Source organism: Mastigoproctus giganteus, chromosome 9 (genome assembly GCF_048544385.1).
Source record: "Mastigoproctus giganteus isolate SK-2022 chromosome 9, ASM4854438v1, whole genome shotgun sequence".
NCBI classification, from domain to species: Eukaryota; Metazoa; Arthropoda; class Arachnida; order Uropygi; family Thelyphonidae; genus Mastigoproctus; species Mastigoproctus giganteus.
Genome location: NC_143583.1, coordinates 230,252,870 through 230,275,233, shown reverse-complemented (window position 1 = coordinate 230,275,233; position 22,364 = coordinate 230,252,870). Strand labels below are relative to the sequence as shown.

The 22,364-nt window shown below is 40.5% G+C and overlaps 1 protein-coding gene across 1 annotated transcript in view; it reads right to left on the bottom strand.

Moving 5' to 3' along the window:
- Rad17 (Rad17 checkpoint clamp loader component) overlaps positions 1 to 22,364 on the bottom strand; it is a 382,411-nt gene that overhangs the window by 309,718 nt on the left and 50,329 nt on the right. Inside the window, exon 3 of the mRNA XM_090380952.1 lies at positions 18,905 to 18,994. Within this exon, the coding sequence (XP_090237078.1) occupies positions 18,905 to 18,994 (90 nt within the window). The remainder of the gene's footprint in view (positions 1 to 18,904; positions 18,995 to 22,364) is intronic.

Here is a 22,364-nt window from a genome sequence, read left to right as displayed (position 1 = left end):
CTAGTCATAGCTGGTCAAGATGTTGAGGCTTTTGCAACTACTAATGACGTCAAACAGATTTTTCATTTAGCTACTAGAATACTGGACAATCCTAATCATACAGTCAATACGCTTTATCTTTTTCGCACAATCAACCCTTCTAAATACACGGTAGAAGTGAATGGTCCTTTAGGCACCTCAGATCACAACTTGGTGATTGTATCTTCTCCAATGGAGCCTTTATCTCATGGCCATTCCCAACCTCTTATTGTTTGGCATTACAAGAATGCAAAATGGGATGACCCGCAATATTTCTTTTTCTTCTTTTACTTGGTCAGATTACTGTTTCAAAACTTCTGATGTCAACATTTGCTCAGATCGTATCAGTGAAATTATTCTTGTAGGAATGGAATCCTTTATTCCACACATCTTTATCTTTTATCTAAACCTTGGTTTTCCAGTAAATGTGCTAAGGCTGTTCAAGAGAAGAATGTTGCATATCGTAATTGACTTGTTTCCAATTCTTCAGCTACATTTTCTGCCTACATCAAAGCTTGTAACAATTGTAAAGCAGTTATTAATCAGTCCAAACTAGATTTTGAACAGGCTAACAGCAGAAAACTTGCTTCTTGCCCTAATGGTATCCGAATGTTCTGGTCTCTTGCCAAAGCTATTGACCGCAACTTTTGCCCATCTTTGCTCCCACCTGTGCCAAAACCAGATGGTTCTAATGTCACTTCAGCCAGGGATAAAGCTGACCTGTTAGCATCCCATTTTTCTTCCAATCGATGTATTAATGACCTTGGAAAAACACCTCCAACCATTCCCAACACGATTCATTCAATGCCTCCTGTGGTCTTCCATCTAAAGGATGTCAAAAGGATTTTGACTAAACTTGATGCTCAAAAAGCTCCATTTCCTGATGGTATTTCTCCACTTGTTCTCAAAACCTTTGCTCCTGAACTTACTCCTGTTCTTTGACACCTTTTTTCACTTTCTTATTCCAAAGGTGTTTTTCCTTCTGCTTGGAAATTTCCTCATATCCAGCCAGTTCCTGAAAAGGGTGACAAATCCCTCCCATCCAATTATCTTCCCATTGCAATTACTTCTATTCTTTCTAAAGTAATGGAGTAATCAATTAACTGCCAACTCTTAAACTACCTTGAAACCTCCCATCTGATCCATGATCGCCAATATGGATTCCGTCAGTGCCGATTCACTGGTGATATTGGCTTATGTTACCCATTTATGGACAAATTCAATGGAAACGTTTGGTGAAACAGAAGCAGTTGCTCTTGACATCGCAAAGACTTTTGATCATGTTTGGCATAAAGGTCCTCTAAACAAGCTTCCGCTTATGGTTTGCTGACTGTTTTTTGGTTATCCAGTTTTCTCTCTGATCGCTCACTGAGGGTGATAGTAAATGGCTCTCTATCTTCTAACTTCTCCACTAATGTTGGTGTCCTCCAAAGTTCAGTTCCCCCACTCTTTTCCTCTTGTATATTAATGACCTTCTTCCTTTGACTGGGAATGCTATCCACAGTTTTTCCGATGATAGCACATTGCATTCCATCCTCCATTTCGAGAAACCCTGCCCTGCTCAAACAGATTCAACTTCTCGAATATCTGCTACCAATTCCTTAAATGCCGATCTCCAGGTAGTTCTGCAGTGGGGAAAAGACAACTTGGTTAATTTCAATCCTTCTAAAACTGGGTCTTGTCTCATATCTCGCAAAAAGGATTCTTCTGCTCATAAGCTTATCTTTGGTGACATTCCGATTTCTAGGCAAGATGATATATCTCTTTTGGGGATTATCCTGACTTCTAATTTCTCTTGGCACAAGCACATTACAAATATTGCTTCCTCTACATCTAAAAAACTTGGTTTTCTCTTTCGCTCTCGGCATTACTTTTCTCCCAAACAGCTGTTCACTCTGTACAAATCGCAAATCTGCCCTACCATGGAATATTGTTCCCACATCTGGGGCAGTGCCCCCAAAAACCTCTATCAGGCTTCTAGATTCCATTCAGAAGAGGGCAGTTCGGTTAATTAACGACTCGTCTCTAACAGAATCTCTCCACTCGCTGTCTCATAGATGTACTGTTTCTTGCTGCATGCCTTTTCTACAGATACTTCCATGGGCACTGTTCTCCTGAATTGGCTTCTACAATTCCCGCTCTCTCTTTCAAAACAGTCCAAACACTTGCCACCACCAGCCAACATCCATTTACTGTCCAACTTCAAACTTACAGAACCAACTTTTCATCTTCCTCGTTTCTTTATTCAACTGCGTTTTCTGGAACAACCTTCCTTCCTTCATACGTATTTCCTGAAAATTACAGTCTACAGAAGTTCAAGTCCAATGTCAACTAATATTTTCTTTCGTTCTCAACCTCCAACCCAAGCATAGTACTAAGTACTATAGGTTCTAATACCTCTAGTGTTTGGGGTTCTCATAAAAAAAACAATTTCACACAACCATTCCCTCTAAAAGTTTGTGCAGTTCCTCCTTGAATTTATTTAACCTATCAACTTCCACAACGACAGGTGGAAGTTTGTTCCAGCAATTAACCACCCACTGGCTAAAGGCAAATTTCCGCACATCTATTCTACAACTGTCTTTCCTCAATTTGAATTTGTGCTCCCGCAGGATCATAATCTGAGCAAGCGGAAGAATCTCATCAGAATTCAGCATGCTCAACCCATTCAAGGTCTTATACACCTCAATCAGATCTCCTCGCAGGTGCCTAATCTCCAGGCACTGCAATATGCAGAACTTAAGCCTTTCTTTGTAAGAGCAACCCCCTCATTCCCCTCACTAATCTTATTGCCCTTCTCTGTACATGCTCAAGCAACACTAAATCCTTCCTAAAATGAGGTTCCAGACCTGTACACAGTACTCAAGGCCTGACCATTGCCTTATACAAAGGAACAACTACCTCCTTTTCCCTGCTACCAAAATTCCTGAATATCATTGACAATACCCCATGACATGACCTGCTCTGGCAGTCTGTCCGCATTGCTCAGAAACTATATAACTGACTGTACAATCACCCAGGACTTTTTCATTTTCTACCGCCCTAAGTGTAGTACCACACAGTTGGTAAGTTCCTCTTGGGTTAATTCTACTCATATGCAGTACTTTGCATTTGTCAATGTTAAATTTCAGTTGACACTTCTCAGCACATCTGCCCAAATTTTCTAGCAAAAATTGTTTAGCAAATTTTTCTGCTTGAGCCTTCAAGATCCCACACTTCTTTGTGTGTTGATACACTAAGGCATTGCTTCATCAACGATTGTAACCTCACACTTTCTAATTTTTTTTTCCCCAGTTATGTTCTTTTCCAGTGCTGATATGTAACCATTTTTATTCTTCCACAATGTCGATACACTTGAAGAGGACAAAGAAAACTTTTGAAACATTTCAACATTTTTTGCATCATGTTCTAACTCACAAATAATTGACTTTTTTTGCAAATTGAGAGACACTTTCTTTTCTTAGTAGACATGTTTCAGAAGAAAGGGTTCATTTCTAACTGATTTCTAACACAGACATATGAAGTGCAGAACTGCAATTTGGGGAGTACAATGTGTACAGAATGGATAGACAGGACAGGAGGAGAGGAGGGGTTAGGCTGTTAGTTAAGAAACATATAAAATCTAAGGAGGTGCATGCAATTGATGTTGGTGGACAATGCAATGTTGAGTCTGTTTGGTGTGAGATAAGCACTGGGAAAGGAAAAATGAGAGTAGGTGAGTGTTATAGGCCTAATGAATCTGATGAGTATAATGAGCAATTGTGCAGAGAAATAGAGTGGGCCAGTAAATTAGAGTGTCTTATAATAGGGGATATTAATTTCATGGATATTGACTGGAATTTGTGGTTTGGTCACTCACACACTAGCAAGGCTTTTGTGGATTTATTGGATGATTGTTTTCTACAGCAGCATGTTCAGGAGGCAACTAGAGGGAGTAATTCTCTTGATCTGATTATCAGTACTGATTCTTCATGCATCAAGAATCTGCCGATAAGGGAACCACTAAGTGGCAGTTATCACAGTGTGCCGAAGTGGGATTTACTCAAAGAGGTAACTACCATTAAGGGTAAAGGGAAGAGTTTTTGCATTCGTAAAGATGACTACGGTGGTCTGAGACAGTATTTAAATTCTATACAGTGGAACCAACTGATGATGTTACCGACAGCAAATTCAAAATGGGAAGCATTCAAAGAATTAACCTTGAAAGCCACTAGGCTCTTCATACCAACAAAGAAATATTTTTCAAGATTTAGGCCTAAACGGATTTCAGATGAACTAACATCTGATATCCATTTAGATGTGAAAGAAAAGAAACATGCATGGGATACATATAAATTAACATGTGACACAGAAGCCTATGATAGATATAAGCTGGTCTGTAACCAAGTTACAAAGGAGGTTAGGCAGGCGAAGGCAGATTACGAGAAATCCTTGGCAAGGGATGCGAAGAAAAACAGCAAAGAGTTCTTTACTTATGTAAACTCTAGAAGTAAGGGGATGAATCAGATTGGTCCACTTGATATCGATGGGTCAACTGTTGATGATCCTGCTCAGATAGCTAACAAACTAAATGAATATTTTGCATCGACATTCACACATGAGGAGTTATTCAGAGAGGGGAATGCCAGAGGTGTATTCAACTCTGGCAGTAAGCTAGATAATCTTGTAATAACTGAGAGTAAAGTGGAAGATAAACACAAGAAAGGCACCTGGGGTGGATGGAATCTATCCAGTTATATTAAAGGAGGCAGCAAAGGAAGTATGCAAACCCTTAGCCATAATTATGAGAGCTTCCCTGGAGTCAGGGGAGATACTCATTGACTGGAGATGTGCAAATATGACCCCAATCCACAAAGGAGGATCAAAGGGAGACACAGGTAATTACAGACCTGTTAGTTTAACTTCTGTTCCAGGGAAATTAATGGAGGCACTGGTTAAAGGACTGTTAATGTTATTTGGTTTTTAGGAGCATTAGCAACTCAGGCCATATTGCTCTGGGATGTGCGGTGGTCATTCCCTGACCTTTCTGCATCCTCCGTATTTGTTGGTGATGGGCTTGAACCCCGGTCAAATCAAAAAGCGTGTGCTACGTGCTGCTGCTACTCCTTCCCACCTGGCTACGAAGGCGCCTGTTTAAAGAAGCGTTGCAGGATTGTCTAGACAAGTCTTCAGTTATAGCTCGGACACAGCATGGGTTTGTTAAGGGGAAGTCTTGTTTGACCAATTAGATTGGATACTACGATGTAGTCACAAACCAACTGGATGCAAATAATAATTTTGTTATCATATATTTGGACCTTAGAAAGGCTTTTGATACCGTAGCACATGGAAGACTGCTGCACAAATTGGAGCAGGTGGCATTGGAGGCAAATTGCTGCTATGGATAAAGGAATGGTTTTTTTTTTTTTTTTTTTTTTATGTGAACCCCAAACACGAGAGGTATTAGAACCTACAGTACTTAGTACCGTGCTTGGGTTGGAGGTTGAGAAGACGAAAGAAGATATTTGTTGACATTGGATTTGAACTTCTGTGGATTGTAATTTTCAGAAAATACGTATGAAAGAAGGTTGTTCCAGAAAACGGCAGTTGAATGAATAAACGAGGAAGATGAAAAGTTGGGTCTGTGGGTTTGAAGTTGGACAGTATATGGATGTTGGCTGGTGGCGGCACGTGTTCGGCCTGTTTTGAAAGAGAGAGCGGGAATTATAGAAGCCAATTCACAAGAACAGTGCCCATGGAAGTATCTGTAGAAGAGGCATGCAGCAGAAACACCACATCTATGAGAAAGCGAGTGGAGAGACTCTATTAGAGATGAATCATTAATTAACCTAACTGCTCTCTTCTGAATGGAATCAAGAAGCCTGAGAGAGGTTTTGGGGGCATCACCCCAGATGTGGGAACAATATTCCATGGCAGGGCGGATTTGCGATTTATACAGAGTGAGCAGCTGTTTGGAAGAAAAGTAACACCGAGAGCGAAAGAGAAAACCAAGTTTTTGAGATGCAGAGGAAGCAATATTTGTAATGTGCTTGTGCCAAGAGAGATTAGAAGTCAGGGTAATCCCCAAAAGAGATATATCATTTTGCCTAGAAATCGGAGTGTCACTAAAGATAAGCATAGGAGCAGAAGAATCCTTTTTGCGAGATATAAGACAAGACTGAGTTTTAGAAGGGTTGAAATCAACTAAGTTGTCTCTACCCCACTGGAGAATTACCTGAAGATCGGCATTTAAGGAATTGGTAGCAGATTTTCGAGAAGTTGAAGCTGATTGAGCAGGACAAGGTTTCTCAAAAAGGAAAGTTGAATGCAATGTGCTATCATCGGCAAAACTATGGATAGGATTTCCAGTCAATGGAAGGTCATTAATATACAAGAAGAAAAGAGTGGGGGAAAGAAATGAACCTTGGGGGACACCGGTATTAGTTTTTTGGTATTGGTATTGGTATTTTTGGGCACAAGGGCAACTAGGGCCAAAATGTGCCTGTTCCTATAACATGTTTTTATATAAAACTTCATTCCAGTTTTTAATCATAGAAAATCATATATTTGTATCTGCTTAAGAAAAGTAAATAGTTCATCGAAATTCGCATTGTTTCCAATAATATGAGCAAGTGATAGAGGCTCTTTCAGTTGTGAGAGTGAAAGAAAACTATTCCTTCGGAAGTAGGAATACTGCTTACAATCTAAGAGTATATGTTTCACGGTAAGTGGTAAAGTACAATGAGTGCATTGAGGTGGGACATCCTGCTTGAGTAGATATACATGGGTTGGATGCGTATGCCCTATGCGTAATCTTGCTAGCACAACCTCTTCTTGTCTGTTTTTCCTTAAGCTAGATTTCCATAGTGCTGGTTCCTCTTTGATTTCGAGCAATTTGTTGTTCGTTTGTGACCTCCAGATTTCAGACCAGTGGATTGTATAGATTTTTTTAATGCGCTTCAAATAATCTATGTATGGTACTTGGTAATGTGATGGTATTGCACTGATTGGTTGTTTGGCTGCCTGATCTGCTCTCTCATTACCTGTGATACCAGAGTGCCCTGGAATCCAGCAAAATAACACTTTATGATTCTTACGTCGTAGGTGGTTTAAGCAGGAAAAAATTTGTTTTATGATGGGATGCGATATTGAAAGATTATTGTCGAAAGCAGACACTGCACTCCTGGAGTCTGTGTATATTATACTGCTAGTATTATAGGAAGTGTTTATATTTTCTAGGGCTAATTTTATTGCATATAATTCTGCAGTGTAACTGCTACACTCAACTGGTAGTGATATAGAAATTGTAAAAGAGGGAAAGACAGCTGCAGCACCAACAGAAGAGTCTGTTTTCGAACCATCTGTATATATTATACAGCGTTGAGCATTATTGAGGGCATGTCCTTTATGGAGCTGTTTAATACTTTCATCTGGCAGGGATTTCTTTCCCCATTGCTGAAAATATTTATCACAGTGAGGGAGAGTTACAGACCAGGGTGGATTAGGTACATCATTCTCTTGAAGCATATTGTCAAAGTTTATGTCCCAGGCATGTATCAATTCTTTTAATCGAATACCAGTGGGTCTATTTTCTGTAACTTTGCTGTTGTAGAACGTGATCCAATCAGGGTTGAGAAGCAATGGTCGAACAGGATGGGCTGGAAGGCTTTGAATTTTGGCTCCATAATTAAGGAGTAGCATTTTCCTTCTAAGGTGAAGTGGAGGTTCGTACGCCTCTACATACAGACTCTGGACAGGGGATGTTCTAAAGGCTCCTAGCGAAGTACGAAGGGCACTATGTTGGATGGTGTTCAGTCTGCTTAGTGCACTTTTCCTAGCAGAGTCATAGACAACAGCTCCATAATCTAATCGTGACCTGATAAGAGCACGATACAGATGTAGCAGAGAGTATCTGTCGGCACCCCATTTCATGGCAGAAATGGACCGAAGAATATTTAATTTCTTTAAACATACAGTTCGGAGATATGTTATGTGAGAAACAAAGTTAAGTTTGGTGTCCAACATTAAACCTAGGAATCGAAGGTTACTGGTGAGTGGTATCAGGTGGTTCTTTAGCCGAAGCTCCGGTTCCGGATGCAGCTTACGTTTTTTGCAGAAGTGAATTGCAACAGTTTTTTGTTCTGACATACGATATCCATTCTTCTGTGTCCATGTTTCTAGCTTATTTATGGAGAGTTGCAGCTGTCTTTCAATAGTATGAATATTTTTTGAACTGCAAGATAGAGTGAGATCATCAGCGTACATGTATAATTCGACAGTATTGGGAATGTTGTGGGTTATAGAGTTCAGCTTGAGTGAAAACAGAGTAGCGCTAAGTATTGACCCTTGTGGGACACCTTCTTCTTGGGTATAAATACGAGAAAGTACTGTTTGATAACGAACCTGAAATGTTCTGTTTTGGAGAAAGTTTTGAATAAATTTCGGTAAATGTCCCCGCAATCCTAGGGAATAAAGTTCTCGCAATATGCCATACCTCCAGGTTGTGTCAAAAGCCTTTTCAATGTCCAAACTTACCATAACAAGGTGTTCGTTTTTCACATAAGCATTACGAATGTTAGTCTCTGCTTTCACCATGAGATCTAAAGTGGACCTGTTTTGTCGGAAACCAAATTGATTGTTGTTTAGCAGCTTTTCAGTTTCAAGAACCCAGGTAAGTCGCCTGTGTATCATCTTTTCTAGAGTTTTACCTAGACAACTGGTGAGGGAGATTGGTCGATAATTTTGTGTGAGTGATTGATCTTTTCCTGGTTTGGGAAAGGCTAGAATAACAGCGTGATGCCAGGTAGAGGGATATACACCTTCAAGGAAGATGCGATTAAAGAATGTTATTAGCAAATTCAGAGATATATTGTTTAGATGTTTTAGCATTACATAATAGATTCCATCAGCTCCGGCAGCGCTATTTGGTGATCTGTTTATTGCTGTTTGGAGTTCACAAAGACGGAAAGGTTCATTGTAGGCTAGAAACTGGGTTGTTTGGAAATTTATCTTATATTTTTCTGCTATGGCTTTAGTTTGTAGAAAGGAAGTATCATAAGCAGTAGTGGCGGAAGTTTCGGAGAAAGTCTCTGCAAGTGCGTTGGCTATTTCTTGTGGTGAAGATATTTCTTGTCCGTTCTTGGTTAAAATTGGAGCAGAAACCGGTAAAAATTTTCCATTTAGTTGTTGAATTTTTTTCCAAATAATTTTACTGCTGGTGTCTTTTGTGATAGAAGACGCAAACTGTATCCACGATTCTTTTTTGGCTTGTCTTCTAATTTGTCGTGCTTTTGCCTTAAGCCTTTTAAACTGAATTAGGTTGTGGGTGGTTGGATACTTACGGAACAGATTCCAGGCTTTATTTTTTTCCTTTTTCGCTATGGTACAAGCATCATTCCACCAATGTCTAAGATTTCTGTGTTTGGAAGCAGAAAACATTGGTATTGCTTTGGAAGCTGCTGCTATTATTTGTTTGGTAATGTGCTCGGTGACATCATCAATGGACCCTAGTTGTATCAATTGGCTATCAAAGGAGATGGAGACAGCAAACTTTTCCCAATCTGCTTTAGAAAATTTCCATAATACCCGATGATCAGTGCAAGGTGTCTGCGTTGTTTGGATTCTACATATTATTGGGAAGTGATCACTGTTGTGCAGATCATTTAAAACCGTCCAATCTATAATAGGAAGTAACTCAGGGGAACAAATAGACAAATCAATTGCCGACATACATCCCGTGGAGAGATTAGTGTAGGTGTTTTGACCAGTGTTTAGCAAAGTTAGGTTCTCTTGGTCTATGAGCTTTTCTAGCAAGTGCCCTCTATTATCCATGTGAGCAGATCCCCATAGCGGATGATGTGCATTTAGGTCACCAAGAAGACAAAAAGGAGATGGTATTTGTTTTATAAGATCTTCTAATTCTTGAAACGTGTAAATATTGTTAGGTAGAAGGTACAACGAGACGAGAGTTATTGTTTTTCCCATTGCTACACGAACTGCAACGGCTTCTAAGTGGGTCTGAAGAGGAATCTTTCTTGCTGGAAATTTACAATTCACTAAAATTGCAACTCCACCATGTGCATGGCTTGAACTAATTCTATCTTTTCTATAGACTGTAAAATGTTTAATTGAATAAGTTACCTTAGGATTTAAGTAAGTCTCTTGCAAGCAAATGGCTACCGGATTATATTGCGAGATCAAATCATATATATCATCGGTATTACTGCGTAAACCTCTGCAATTCCATTGTACGATGTACATCATTATTTGGTTTTAGAGAGGGAAGATGATTCTGTCTGTTTCTTGTAAGATGGAGCAGTTTGCTTTTGACAATCATGTTTTATCTTATCCTTTCTTGGAAAAAAAGGGCGTCCGTATTCTGTACTCCCTTCTACCTCATCGGTACCAGTAGATGAACATCCAGTTTCCATGTCATCTTCCGCATGAAGATCAAGGATTGTTTCCTCTTGTGCATTTACAGCTTCGCTGTCCATGCTGCTTGAGTTAAGTTGTTGCAATTCAGTGGCGCGTTGCCTTTGTGGTTTCCTTTGTAATTTATCAATTGACGTAATTTTAGATGGAACTGAGAGTGGAGTATTGTTTATTTCGTCGATTGAAACAGGTTTGTTAGCAGGCTGATTTGTCAAAAGTACAGATCGTGCCCATTCTGCAATGGATGTGTTAGGAGGGATTGACACTTCTGTTTGGATAGCAACAGCTTGACAGTTTTGGGTAGCAGTAGCATAGCTGCGTTTTGGCATTGTTACCTTGACTTGTCTTCTTGCTTCTTGATATGATACTTTGTTTTCAATCTTAAACTTCTGTATCTTTTTTTCCATTTTCCACAGATCACATGATTTTGAATAAGCTGGGTGATCATTCTTACAGTTTGGGCACTCTGGAGATTTTGCAGTACAATCTGTTTGAGAATGATTTTTCGAACCACAATTAGGACATGTAATTTCTCCTCTGCATGTTGTTTGAGAATGACCAAATTTTTGGCATTTGAAACACCTTAAGGGATTTGGAATGTATGCTCGGACTCGGCAGTGGAGGTAGCCTGCTTTCACTGAGTTTGGTAAATTTGGTGTACTAAAGGTCAATATGATATTTCGTGTTGGAAGTAGTTTATCGTCCTTCCTGATCATTATTCGCCTTGCTTGTGTTACTTTTTGTTCTTGTAATTCCGTAACTATTTCCTCTTCGGTGACGTTTAGTAAATCCCACTCACTTATAACTCCTTTGGAGGAGTTCAGTGTATTATGCGGGGTGACTTTAATTGGGATTCCGCTTATAGTTGAAAGTTTCAATAACAGTTCAGAGTGTCTTGCCTGCGTGGTTTCAATTAATAGATCTCCTGACTGGAGTCTTTTTACCATTTTTGGTGTTCCTGCTGAGTTTTCAAGACATCTTTGAATGACAAAGGGAGACAATTTGCTTACTGGTTGATTCGACAGTGAATGCATTATCAGAAAAGCTGGTGGTTCTGGTTTGCTAGAATCTGTTCTCATTCTTTTTGAGAGACTTGGATCATGTTCCCTTCTACGGGTGTCAATATGTTGAGAGCCTGTTGGCTCTAGTGGTGGATATTCATCGCAATCCATTGTTGCTCCTTTTCGCCCCGGGAGAGGAGCTTCCTTCTCCCAGGTTTCCGACCCCGCCACGTGGAGGCAGGAGCGGTGCCAACTAGTGGCCAAGCGATCAGAAGAATAAGAGAGCAGTACGTTGCTAGCAATAGCAGTAACGTTGCAAGCGGGGTTAGCAGTAACGTTGCTAGCGTTGAAGCAGTGACGTTGCTCAGCGAGGGAAGCAGTAACGTTGCGAGCGGTCAGCAGTGACGTTGCGAGCGGTGGAGGGTTTATGAAAGCACTAGTACTCACTCTAGGAAAAACGCTAGAAAACGCACTATAAAGATCGCTTGGGAACTATCGCTTGGCACTCGGGGCCACCGGTATTAGTGGAGACGTTAGAAGACAGAGAGCCATCTACCATCACCCTCAGTGAGCGATCAGAGAGAAAACTGGATAACCAACTACTAAAAACAGTTGGCAAACCATAAGATGGAAGCTTGTTTAGAAGACTTTTATGCCAAACCCGATCAAAAGCCTTTGAGATGTCAAGAGCAACTACTTGTGTTTCACTGAACCTTTCCATTGAATTAGTCCATAAATGGGTAACATAAGCCAGAATATCACCAGTGGATCGACACTGACGGAATCCATACTGGCGATCATTGGTCAGACGGAAGGTTTCTAGGTAGTTTAAAAGTTGGCGGTTAATTGATTTCTCCATTACTTTAGAAAGAGTAGAAGTAATTGCAATGGGACGATAAATAGATGGGAGGGATTTGCCACTCTTTTTAGGAACTGGCTGGATATGAGCAAATTTCCAAGCAGAAGAAAAAACACCTTTGGAATAAGAAAGTGAAAAAAGGCGGCATAGGAGTACGTTTAGGAGCACAGGTTTTGAGAGTAAGTGGAGAAATACCATCGGGACCTTGAGCTTTCTTAGCATCAAGATTCGTCAAAATCCTTCTGACATCCTTTTGACGGAAGACCACAGGAGGCATTGAATGGAGCGTGTTGGGAATGGTGGGAGGTGGAAGAATCCTTTTTCCGAGATATAAGACAAGACTGAGTTTTAGAAGGGTTGAAATCAACTAAGTTGTCTCTACCCCACTGGAGAATTACCTGAAGATCGGCATTTAAGGAATTGGTAGCAGATTTTCGAGAAGTTGAAGCTGATTGAGCAGGACAAGGTTTCTCAAAATGGAAAGTTGAATGCAATGTGCTATCATCGGCAAAACTATGGATAGGATTTCCAGTCAATGGAAGAAGGTCATTGATATACAAGAAGAAAAGAGTGGGGGAAAGAACTGAACCTTGGGAGACACCGGTATTAGTGGAGACGTTAGAAGACAGAGAGCCATCTACCATCACCCTCAGTGAGCGATCAGAGAGAAAACTGGATAACCAACTACTAAAAACAGTTGGCAAACCATAAGATGGAAGCTTGTTTAGAAGACCTTTATGCCAAACCCGATCAAAAGCCTTTGAGATGTCAAGAGCAACTACTTGTGTTTCACCGAACCTTTCCATTGAATTAGTCCATAAATGGGTAACATAAGCCAGAATATCACCAGTGGATCGACACTGACGGAATCCATACTGGCGATCCTTGATCAGACGGAAGGTTTCTAGGTAGTTTAAGAGTTGGCGGTTAATTGATTTCTCCATTACTTTAGAAAGAGTAGAAGTAATTGCAATGGGACGATAATTGGATGGGAGGGATTTGCCACTCTTTTTAGGAACTGGCTGGATATGAGCAAATTTCCAAGCAGAAGGAAAAACACCTTTGGAATAAGAAAGTGAAAAAAGGCGGCATAGAATAGGAGTAACTTCAGGATCACAGGTTTTGAGAATAATTGGAGAAATACCATCGGGACCTTGAGCTTTCTTAGCATCAAGATTCATCAAAATCCTTCTGACATCCTTTTGACGGAAGACCACAGGAGGCATTGAATGGAGCGTGTTGGGGAGGGTGGGAGGTGTTTAACCAAGATCATTATGAGTTGGAAGAAAAATGGGATGTTAGCAGGTCAGCTTTATCCTTGGCTGAAGTGACAACAGAACCATCTGGTTTGGACATAGGTGGGAGCAGAGATGGGCAAAAGTTGCAGCCAATAGCTTTGGCAAGGGACCAGAATGGCTAGCACTAGGGCAAGAAGCAAGTTTTCTACTCTTAGCCTGTTTAAACTCTAGTTTGGACTGATTAATAACTGCTTTACAATTGTTGCGAGCTTTGGTGTAGGCAGAAAATGAAACTGAAGAATTAGAAACAAGCCAATTACGATATGCAACATTCTTCTCTTGAACAGCCTTAGCACATTTATTGGAAAACCAAGGTTCAGATAAAGGATGAGATTTTAAAGTGGAGTGTGGGATAAATGATTCCATTCCTGCAAGAATAATTTCACTGACACGATCTGAGCAAACGTTGACATCAGAAGTTTTGAAACGGTAATCCGACCAAGAAAAAGAAGAAAAGAAGTCTCGCAGGTCATCCCATTTTGCCTTCTTGTAATGCCAAACAACACGAGGTTGGGAATAGCCATGAGATAAAGGTTCCATTGCAGAAGACAATGACCAAGTTGTGATCTGAAGTGCCTAAAGGACCTCTCACTTCGACCGTGTACTTAGAAGGGTTGTTTGTGAGAAAAAGATCTCACAAACAACCCTTCTAAGTACATGGAAAAGATTGGCTGTATGATTAGGATTGTCCAGTATTCTCGTAGGTAAATGAACAATCTGTGCTAGGTCATTAGTAATTGCAAAAGCCTCAGCATCTCGACCTGCTGGGTCGGTGTGACTAGAAAAAGGAAGCCAGCTGGAGTTGTGAACATTATAATCACCAAGGAAAATTACCTCACTGTTAGGAAAGTTGGACTGGACAAAGTCAAGTTGCAAAGAGAGGAAGTCAAAGAGCTCCAAGTGAATAGTGGAGTTGGGAGATTGATAGGGACAAGAGATGAATTTGACACAATGAGGTAGAGAGATTCTAAGCCAGAGAAGATCAAAGAGAGCAGATTCCATATTACCAAGTCTCTGACAGGGAATATCAGAACGGAAATATGCACAAATACCACCTTTGAGGTGAAAGAAATCATACAAAGGAGGATAATTTGGGCATCTGAGATGAGCAGTAGTTGAATCAACCGATAACTGAGATTCTGTCAGAAAAAGTACATGGGGCTTGGCAGACTGCAAGTGAAAATGGACATCGTTGAGATTAGAATTGAGACCACGTATATTTGTGAAATGAATTAGGAAGTACTTTGTAGATTTAGATCTTTTCGTATATAAGCTTGCTCTATTAGTTTGACAATTCATGGTGTATTCGACACTACTGACACTATGCTACTGCAACAGGATCTGGAAAGGTTGAGCAGATGGGCTGAGAGGTGGCAAATGAAGTTTAACATTGACAAATGTAAAGTGCTACACATGGGAAACACCAACCCCAGAGCAACGTATCAACTCTGTGGTACTACACTGACAGTGGTAGAGAATGAAAGGGAGTTGGGGATGGTTGTGCAGGCAGATATGAAGTTCTTTGAGCAGTGCAGAGGGGGCTGCAAGAGTAGCTCATGGAGTATTGTCAATGATATACAAGAATTTTTCCAGCAGGGATAAGGAAGTGATTATTCCCTTGTATAAGGCAATGGTCAGGCCACACCTAGAGTACTGTATACAGGTCTGGAGGCCTCATTTCAAGAAGGATGTAGAGCTGCTGGAACGAGTACAGAGAAGGGCAACAAGATTAGTGAATGGAACAAAGGGGTGCTCTTACGAAGAAAGGCTTAAGTTTTGCAAATTACAGTGCCTGGAGACCAGGCACCAGCGAGGTGATCTGATAGAGGTGTATAAAGCCTTGAACGGTTTGAGCATGCTCAATGCTGATGGGATTCTTCCTCTAGCTCAGAAAAATCACCTGAGAGGGCATAAATTCAAATTGAGGAAAGACAGATGTAGGATAGACGTGCGGAAATTTGCCTTTAGCCAGCGGGTGTTTGGTTGGTGGAACAGACTTCCATCCCTTGTAGTGGAGGTTGATAGCCTAAATAAGTTTAAGGCTCAGCTGGACAGGTATTTTGAACGAACAGAGGGGTGAAGTGGAAGTGGTTTTTTTTTTTTTTTTTTTTTTTGGCTGATGCTGCATAAGCTTGCTTTCTTGCATCAAATGCCTCTACTAATGCTATGTTCAAAAAATGAACATGAATCAAGTACTTGGGAGGTTTAGATCTTTTCGTAGATAAGCTTGCTCTATTAGTTTGACAATTCATGGTGTATTCGATAGTAAGAAAAAGTGGGTGGGACATGCTGTATGAAGTAATGAAATGTTTGGATATGGCGTACACGTGGTAAAAATATACCCAGATCCTTGTCATAATGTGGCCTCGACAATGCTCTCCGCATACACACTACTCAGACTCCCTCCAGTCACTATCTGGCAGAGTAGAGGTAGCAAGATTATACACTAGCTGATCCGGAAGTCTCCTAGAGAGTTACCAATAGGTTCGGTCAGGTGTACTAACTAGCGGCCGGCCTGCGAACACCGTTTTAGAGCTGTACCCTCGAAATATAAGGAATATTGGATCCCGCCAGGACGTTCATCATAACCTCAAAAGTAATCAATCATACTGCATGAGGGAAGAGATAGGGAAGGGTTGACCGGAACTTAGCTCTAGAGACTAAACATGGGTTCCACCACTTCAAGCCTCCAATAAGCAAAGTGGTGGTATTTCACCGGTTGATGAGTCATCTACCACCTAGTACTGCCTGGTAACATAGAGGGGCGGCGTTCCTCCATGTGGTGTGGGCACCACACCTCGACCCCTGCTTAAGTTGGTTCACACCTGGGTGGTCACCCACCATGTACTTGTGCATGGAGGTTATACCCAGGATTACTAACAGTCCCACCATCATGAAGGTGCAATCAGAGGATTTGGCTGTCACAGACCGTCTGGACTTCGCCGAAATTGGGTCCACTTGACTTGATTGTCACCCGAATATCAGTTCCATCAGCGGTTTAGACTCCCAGGTAACAAGTACAGCTTGTTTGGCATATCTGAGAGAATGTCTGTGACAATCTCAAGGCCCAAGTTGAGTGGGAGAAGACAGGGAGTGGTAATCAATGGACAGTGCTCTTCGTGGACTAATGTTATTAGTGGAATCCCCCAGAGTTCATTGTTGTTTTCTGTGTTCATTAATGATACCGATGATGGTATATCAGGCTTAATGTCCAAGTTTGCAGACGATACGAAAGTTGGCAGGGCTGTGAAGGACACTAATGACAGTACACTTCTGCAACAGGATCTAGAAAAGTTGAGTAGATGGGCTGAGAGGTGCAACTGAAGTTTAATATTGACAAATGTAATACTACATATGGGAAGTAGTAACCCTAGAGTAACGTATCAACTGTGTGGTACTACGCTGACAGAGATAGAGAGTGAAAAGGACCTGCGAATAATCGTGCAAGCAGATATGAAGTTTTCTGAGCAGTGTAGATGGTCTGCAAGAGTAGCTCATGGTGTCTTGTCAATGATATACAGGAATTTTCCTAGCAGGGATAAGGAAGTGATTATCCCCTTGCATAAGGCAATGGTTAGGCCGCACCTTGGGTACTGTATACAGGTCTGGAGGCCTAATTTTAAGAAGGATATAGAGCTGCTGGAATGAGTGCAGAGAAGGACAAGATTAGTGAATGGAACAAAGGGTTGCTCTTATGAAGAAAGGCTTAAATTTTGCAAATTACAGTGTCTGGAGACTAGGCACCTGCAAGGTGATATGATTGAGTTGTATAAAACCTTGAATGGTTTGAGCATGCTCAATGCTGATGGGATTCTTCCTCTTGCTAAGAATAATCGCCTGAGAGGGAATAAATTCAAATTGAGGAAAGACTGTTGTAGGATAGATGTGCAGAAGTTTGCCTTTAGCCAGCGGGTGGTTGATTGCTGGAACAAGCTTCCATCTGTCGTAGAAGTTGATAGCTTAAACAGATTCAAGGCAGAACTAGAAAAACATTTGGAGCTGGTGGATGAGTGAAATGAGAAGGGAGGTGTGTGTGTGTTTTTTTTTTCCTTTGGCTTAGGCTATATAAGGTTGCTTTCTTGCATCATGTGCCCTTGCTAATGCAAGGGCACATGATGCAAGAAAAAAAAGTTTGGGTGTATAGCCACCCTATACACCCAAACTTATCTTCTGTGATTTCTTACTTTGGGAATATGTAACTATGATTTCAACCCAACTTTCAACTGACCCGATGGGCAATATCACTCTGCCTGTGATTGCGATGATTCCTAACCAGATCACCGGTGGTTATTTTAGCACAACAGTTTACCCAACAGCTAACCACTGACTGCCAAGCTAGTTTAAGAAAAAAATTGCCCAGGGGCAAAAAAATATTGAGCAAATAATCTGATTAGTAATTCTAAAATAAATATTGTAATGTCAGTGTTGTTGTTTTTCTGCTTAAAATATATAAAAAAAAAAAAAAAAAGTTTTTTTTTATGTTGCACATATGTGGCCACATATGTTGGTTACTTTATTTCTTGACAAGCTATGTCGGCCACATACGTGTGACACTATTACGGCATACATATGAAAGTCCTTTGTGATTAGTTTATTGGACGTGCAGCGAACGCTGCAATAAAAATTTATCGTAATAAAAGTTAATTACGATAAAATAAACTCTCAAGCATCACAATAAGCTTGTCAGTATTGTTAGAGATTTTTTGAAAACAAGTTCGTTAGGGCACTGTATTATCCATCACACTGTGTTGCTTTTTTTCCGCAAGTTTGTACAAGTGTGTTGTAAAAAAAAAAAAAAAATCTAAAACGGAATGGCTAAAAGAAAATTACTAAAATAAGAGGAACTGAGAGAATTGCTGGAATTTACAATTAAGCAGAGTTAAATTTCTCACAGACACACTGCTGTCGAGTTTTTTCAGAAGTTCAACTTTATCTGTTATGGACAATGTACGGTGTTTGCGCTTTACACCACGAGAGGCACTTCCTTTATGCATTGGAACCATGGCTGGGGCTAAATGTGAGCAGGTTATAATAATAAATGCAGAAAAACAAGTGCGAATGGCTTGCCATTTTTTTTGTGCCGATGAGTTCGCGCCAACAGCTGATGCTGCAACCAACACCACCAAAACAGTAGTGGCAGGTCGGTGCACCGACCCAGGAAATTTGAAATTACGTTCGCTGAAATTATGTCTGAATTAGCGGTTGAACCGGATTACCGATGGTCGACCTGCATTTAGTTTTCATATTATGCCAAGTACAACGATTATACATACAGGCAATGGCACTATAAATAAATACATATATATACGTTACCTTACCTGATTATTATACATACTGCATAGGTGCAAGTTCTGTTGCAGCCACTCCTGAACTTCTGTCACTTTTTTCCTGTTCACCGCAAGTTCTTCCTAAAGACGAAACCAGAACAGATATAAAATTTTATACTAAATTAGGTCACTATGTCAAAAAAGGCATAATCATAAAAGTATCTCAAAAAATGTATAATTTTATTATACCATTTTGTTTTGTATAATACAAAATGTACCTAAAAAAAAGGCACATTTCATATAAAAGTAAAAAGGTTCAAAACTTTAAAGTAATTAAATATGGCTGACACTTGATCATTGTCAGAAGAAATCTGAAGGTATAAGTTTCAGTCAGATGAGTAAAAGCTAAAATTAAACCATGTTCATATCTATAACATGGATACTCAGATAAAACATTGAATTATTTAAAATGTACCGCAATTCTCATATATTACCATATATGAGAATTGCGGGATTGTATCTCATAATCTCATATCTCACCTCAACAGGAATGAATGTGTAACATGATTCTGAGATGCAGCTTATTCGTGGCCTGCCCATGCCAAGATTGTTGCCACTGGAAGAGTAATTTAGAGTGTACTACCTGCTTGTAGTCTGTATAGGAGACTAAGAGGATATGACTTTTCTGGGAGTTCTGGTGATCTGGCCACAGCATCTGCAAGATCATCACCCCTGATCCTAATGTAGCTTGGAATTCAAGAGAAATGGATGTTGAAAGAATACTCAGAAGAGTATTCTTTCTTTGTATTCTATATATCCTTATCTTTGTAGCACAGATATCTTTTAAGGGCACATAAGATGATATCGTTGTACATATTGGCACCAATGATATTAAGAGTAGGAGAACAGCAGAATTACTTAACAAGTATGGGTCAATGTTGAAAAAAAGCCGCAAGTTAAGGGTAAATTTCAAAGTGTCTGCAGTTCTGCCCATATATGATAGGGAGAATATGATGAGAGCCTTGTCAATCAATTCGGCCCTGGAGAAATTGTGCAAGGCTCATGGGTTAGAATTTTTTTCGGCCTGGTCTGTGCTTTTTAACAGGAGAGACTACTAATACAGGGATGGGATACATTGAAACAGAAAGGGTGCAAAAATATTTACTGATGCTATCGAGGCAGTGTTAGGTGGGTCAAAAAACTGCTAACTTCTGGGGGATACACGGACTAATAGATTAACGGTAGCCGCTGGCACAGATGAAAGAGATTCTTGCACTGCTTCTATTGGAATGAGCAGCAGCCCAGAAAACAAGGTGCAGCGGATTTCAGAGACTGCTGGGAGTCATCGCGTAACAAGTAAATATATGGGCTGTGTTAGGGTAGCGAATGAATAAGAACAGGTGCATGTATAATTACATATACACCAATGATAGTTTAGTAAATAAATTTGATGAATTTGAGGTGTTGGTCAAAACATCAAAGGCAGATATTTTTGGGATATCAGAGATGTAGTGTCACACAGATATAAAGAATGCAAAATTGGAATTTGAGAGTACAATGTGTACACAGAAAGGACGGACAGGATAGCATTAGCATTAGCAGAGGCATTTGATGCAAGAAAGCAAGCTTGTGCAGCATCAGCCCAAAAAAAAAAAAAAAAAACCACTTCCACTTCACCCCCTCTGTTCGTTCAAAATACCTGTCCAGCTGAGCCTTAAACTTATTTAGGCTATCAACCTCCACTACAAGGGATGGAAGTCTGTTCCACCAACCAACTACCCGCTGGCTAAAGGCAAATTTCTGCACATCTGTCTTTCCTCAATCTGAATTTTGCCCTCTAGGTGATTATTCTGAGCAGGAGGAAGAATCCCATCAGCATTGAGCATGCTCAAACCATTCAAGGCTTTGTACACCTCTATCAGATCATCTCGCTGGTGCCTAGTCTCCAGACACTGTAATTCGCAAAACTTAAGCTCTTTCTTCGTAAGAGCACCCCTTTGTTCCATTCACTAATCTTGCTGCCCTTCTCTGTACTCATTCGAGCAGCTCTACATCCTTGAAATGAGGCCTCCAGGCCTGTATACAGTACTCTAGGTGTGGCCTTATACAAGGGAATAATCACCTTCTTATCCCTGGAAAAATTCCTGTATATCACTGACAATACTCCATGAGCTACTCTTGCAGCCCGTCTGCACTGCTGAGAGAACTTCATATCTGCCTGCACAACCACCCCCAAGTCCCTTTCATTCTCTACCACTGTCAGTCTAGTACCACAGAGTTGATACGTTGCTCTGGGGTTGCTGTTTCCCATGTGTAGTACTTTACATTTGTCAATGTTAACCTTCATTTGCCACCTCTCAGCCCATCTGCTCAACCTTTCCAGATCCTGTTGCAGCAGCATAGTGTCAGTAGTGTCCTTGACAACCCTGCCAACCTTTGTATCGTCTGCAAACTTGGACATTAAGCTTGATATACCATCATCAATATCATTTATAAATACAGAAAACAATAATGGACCCAACACCGAGCCCTGAGGGACTCCACTAATAACATTAGTCCACGATGAGCAGTGTCCATTGATTACCACTCTCTGTCTTCTCCCCCTCAACCACCCCTTTATCCATAGCAGCAATTTGCCTCCAACGTCACACTGCTCCATTTTGTGTAGCAGTCTTCCATGTTGTTTTTTTTTTTTTTTTTTTTTATGAGAACCCCAAACACGAGAGGTATTATAACCTATAGTACTTAGTACGATGCTTGGGTTGGAGGTTGAGAAGACGAAAGAAGATATTTGTTGATATTGGACTTGAACTTCTGTAGATTGTAATTTTCAGGAAATACGTATGAAGGAAGGTTGTTCCAGAAAACGGCAGTTGAATGAATAAATGAGGAAGATGAAAAGTTGGTTCTGTGGGTTTGAAGTTGGACAGTAAATGGATGTTGGCTGGTGGCGGCACGTGTTCGGACTGTTTTGAAAGAGAGAGCGGGAATTATAGAAGCCAATTCACAAGAACAGTGCCCATGGAAGTATATGTAGAAGAGGCATGCAGCAGAAACAGTGCGTCTATGAGAAAGCGAGTGGAGAGACTCTGTTAGAGATGAATCATTAATTAACCTAACTGCCCTCTTCTGAATGGAATCAAGAAGCCTGAGAGAGGTTTTGGGGGCACCACCCCAGATGTGGGAACAATATTCCATGGCAGGGCGGATTTGCGATTTATACAGAGTGAGCAGCTGTTTGGGAGAAAAGTAACGCCGAGAGCGAAAGAGAAAACCAAGTTTTTGAGATGCAGAGGAAGCAATATTTGTAATGTGCTTGTGCCAAGAGAGATTAGAAGTCAGGGTAATCCCCAAAAGAGATATATCATTTTGCCTAGAAATCGGAGTGTCACTAAAGATAAGCATAGGAGCAGAAGAATCCTTTTTGTGAGATATAAGACAAGATTGAGTTTTAGAAGGGTTGAAATCAACTAAGTTGTCTTTGCCCCACTGGAGAATTACCTGAAGATCA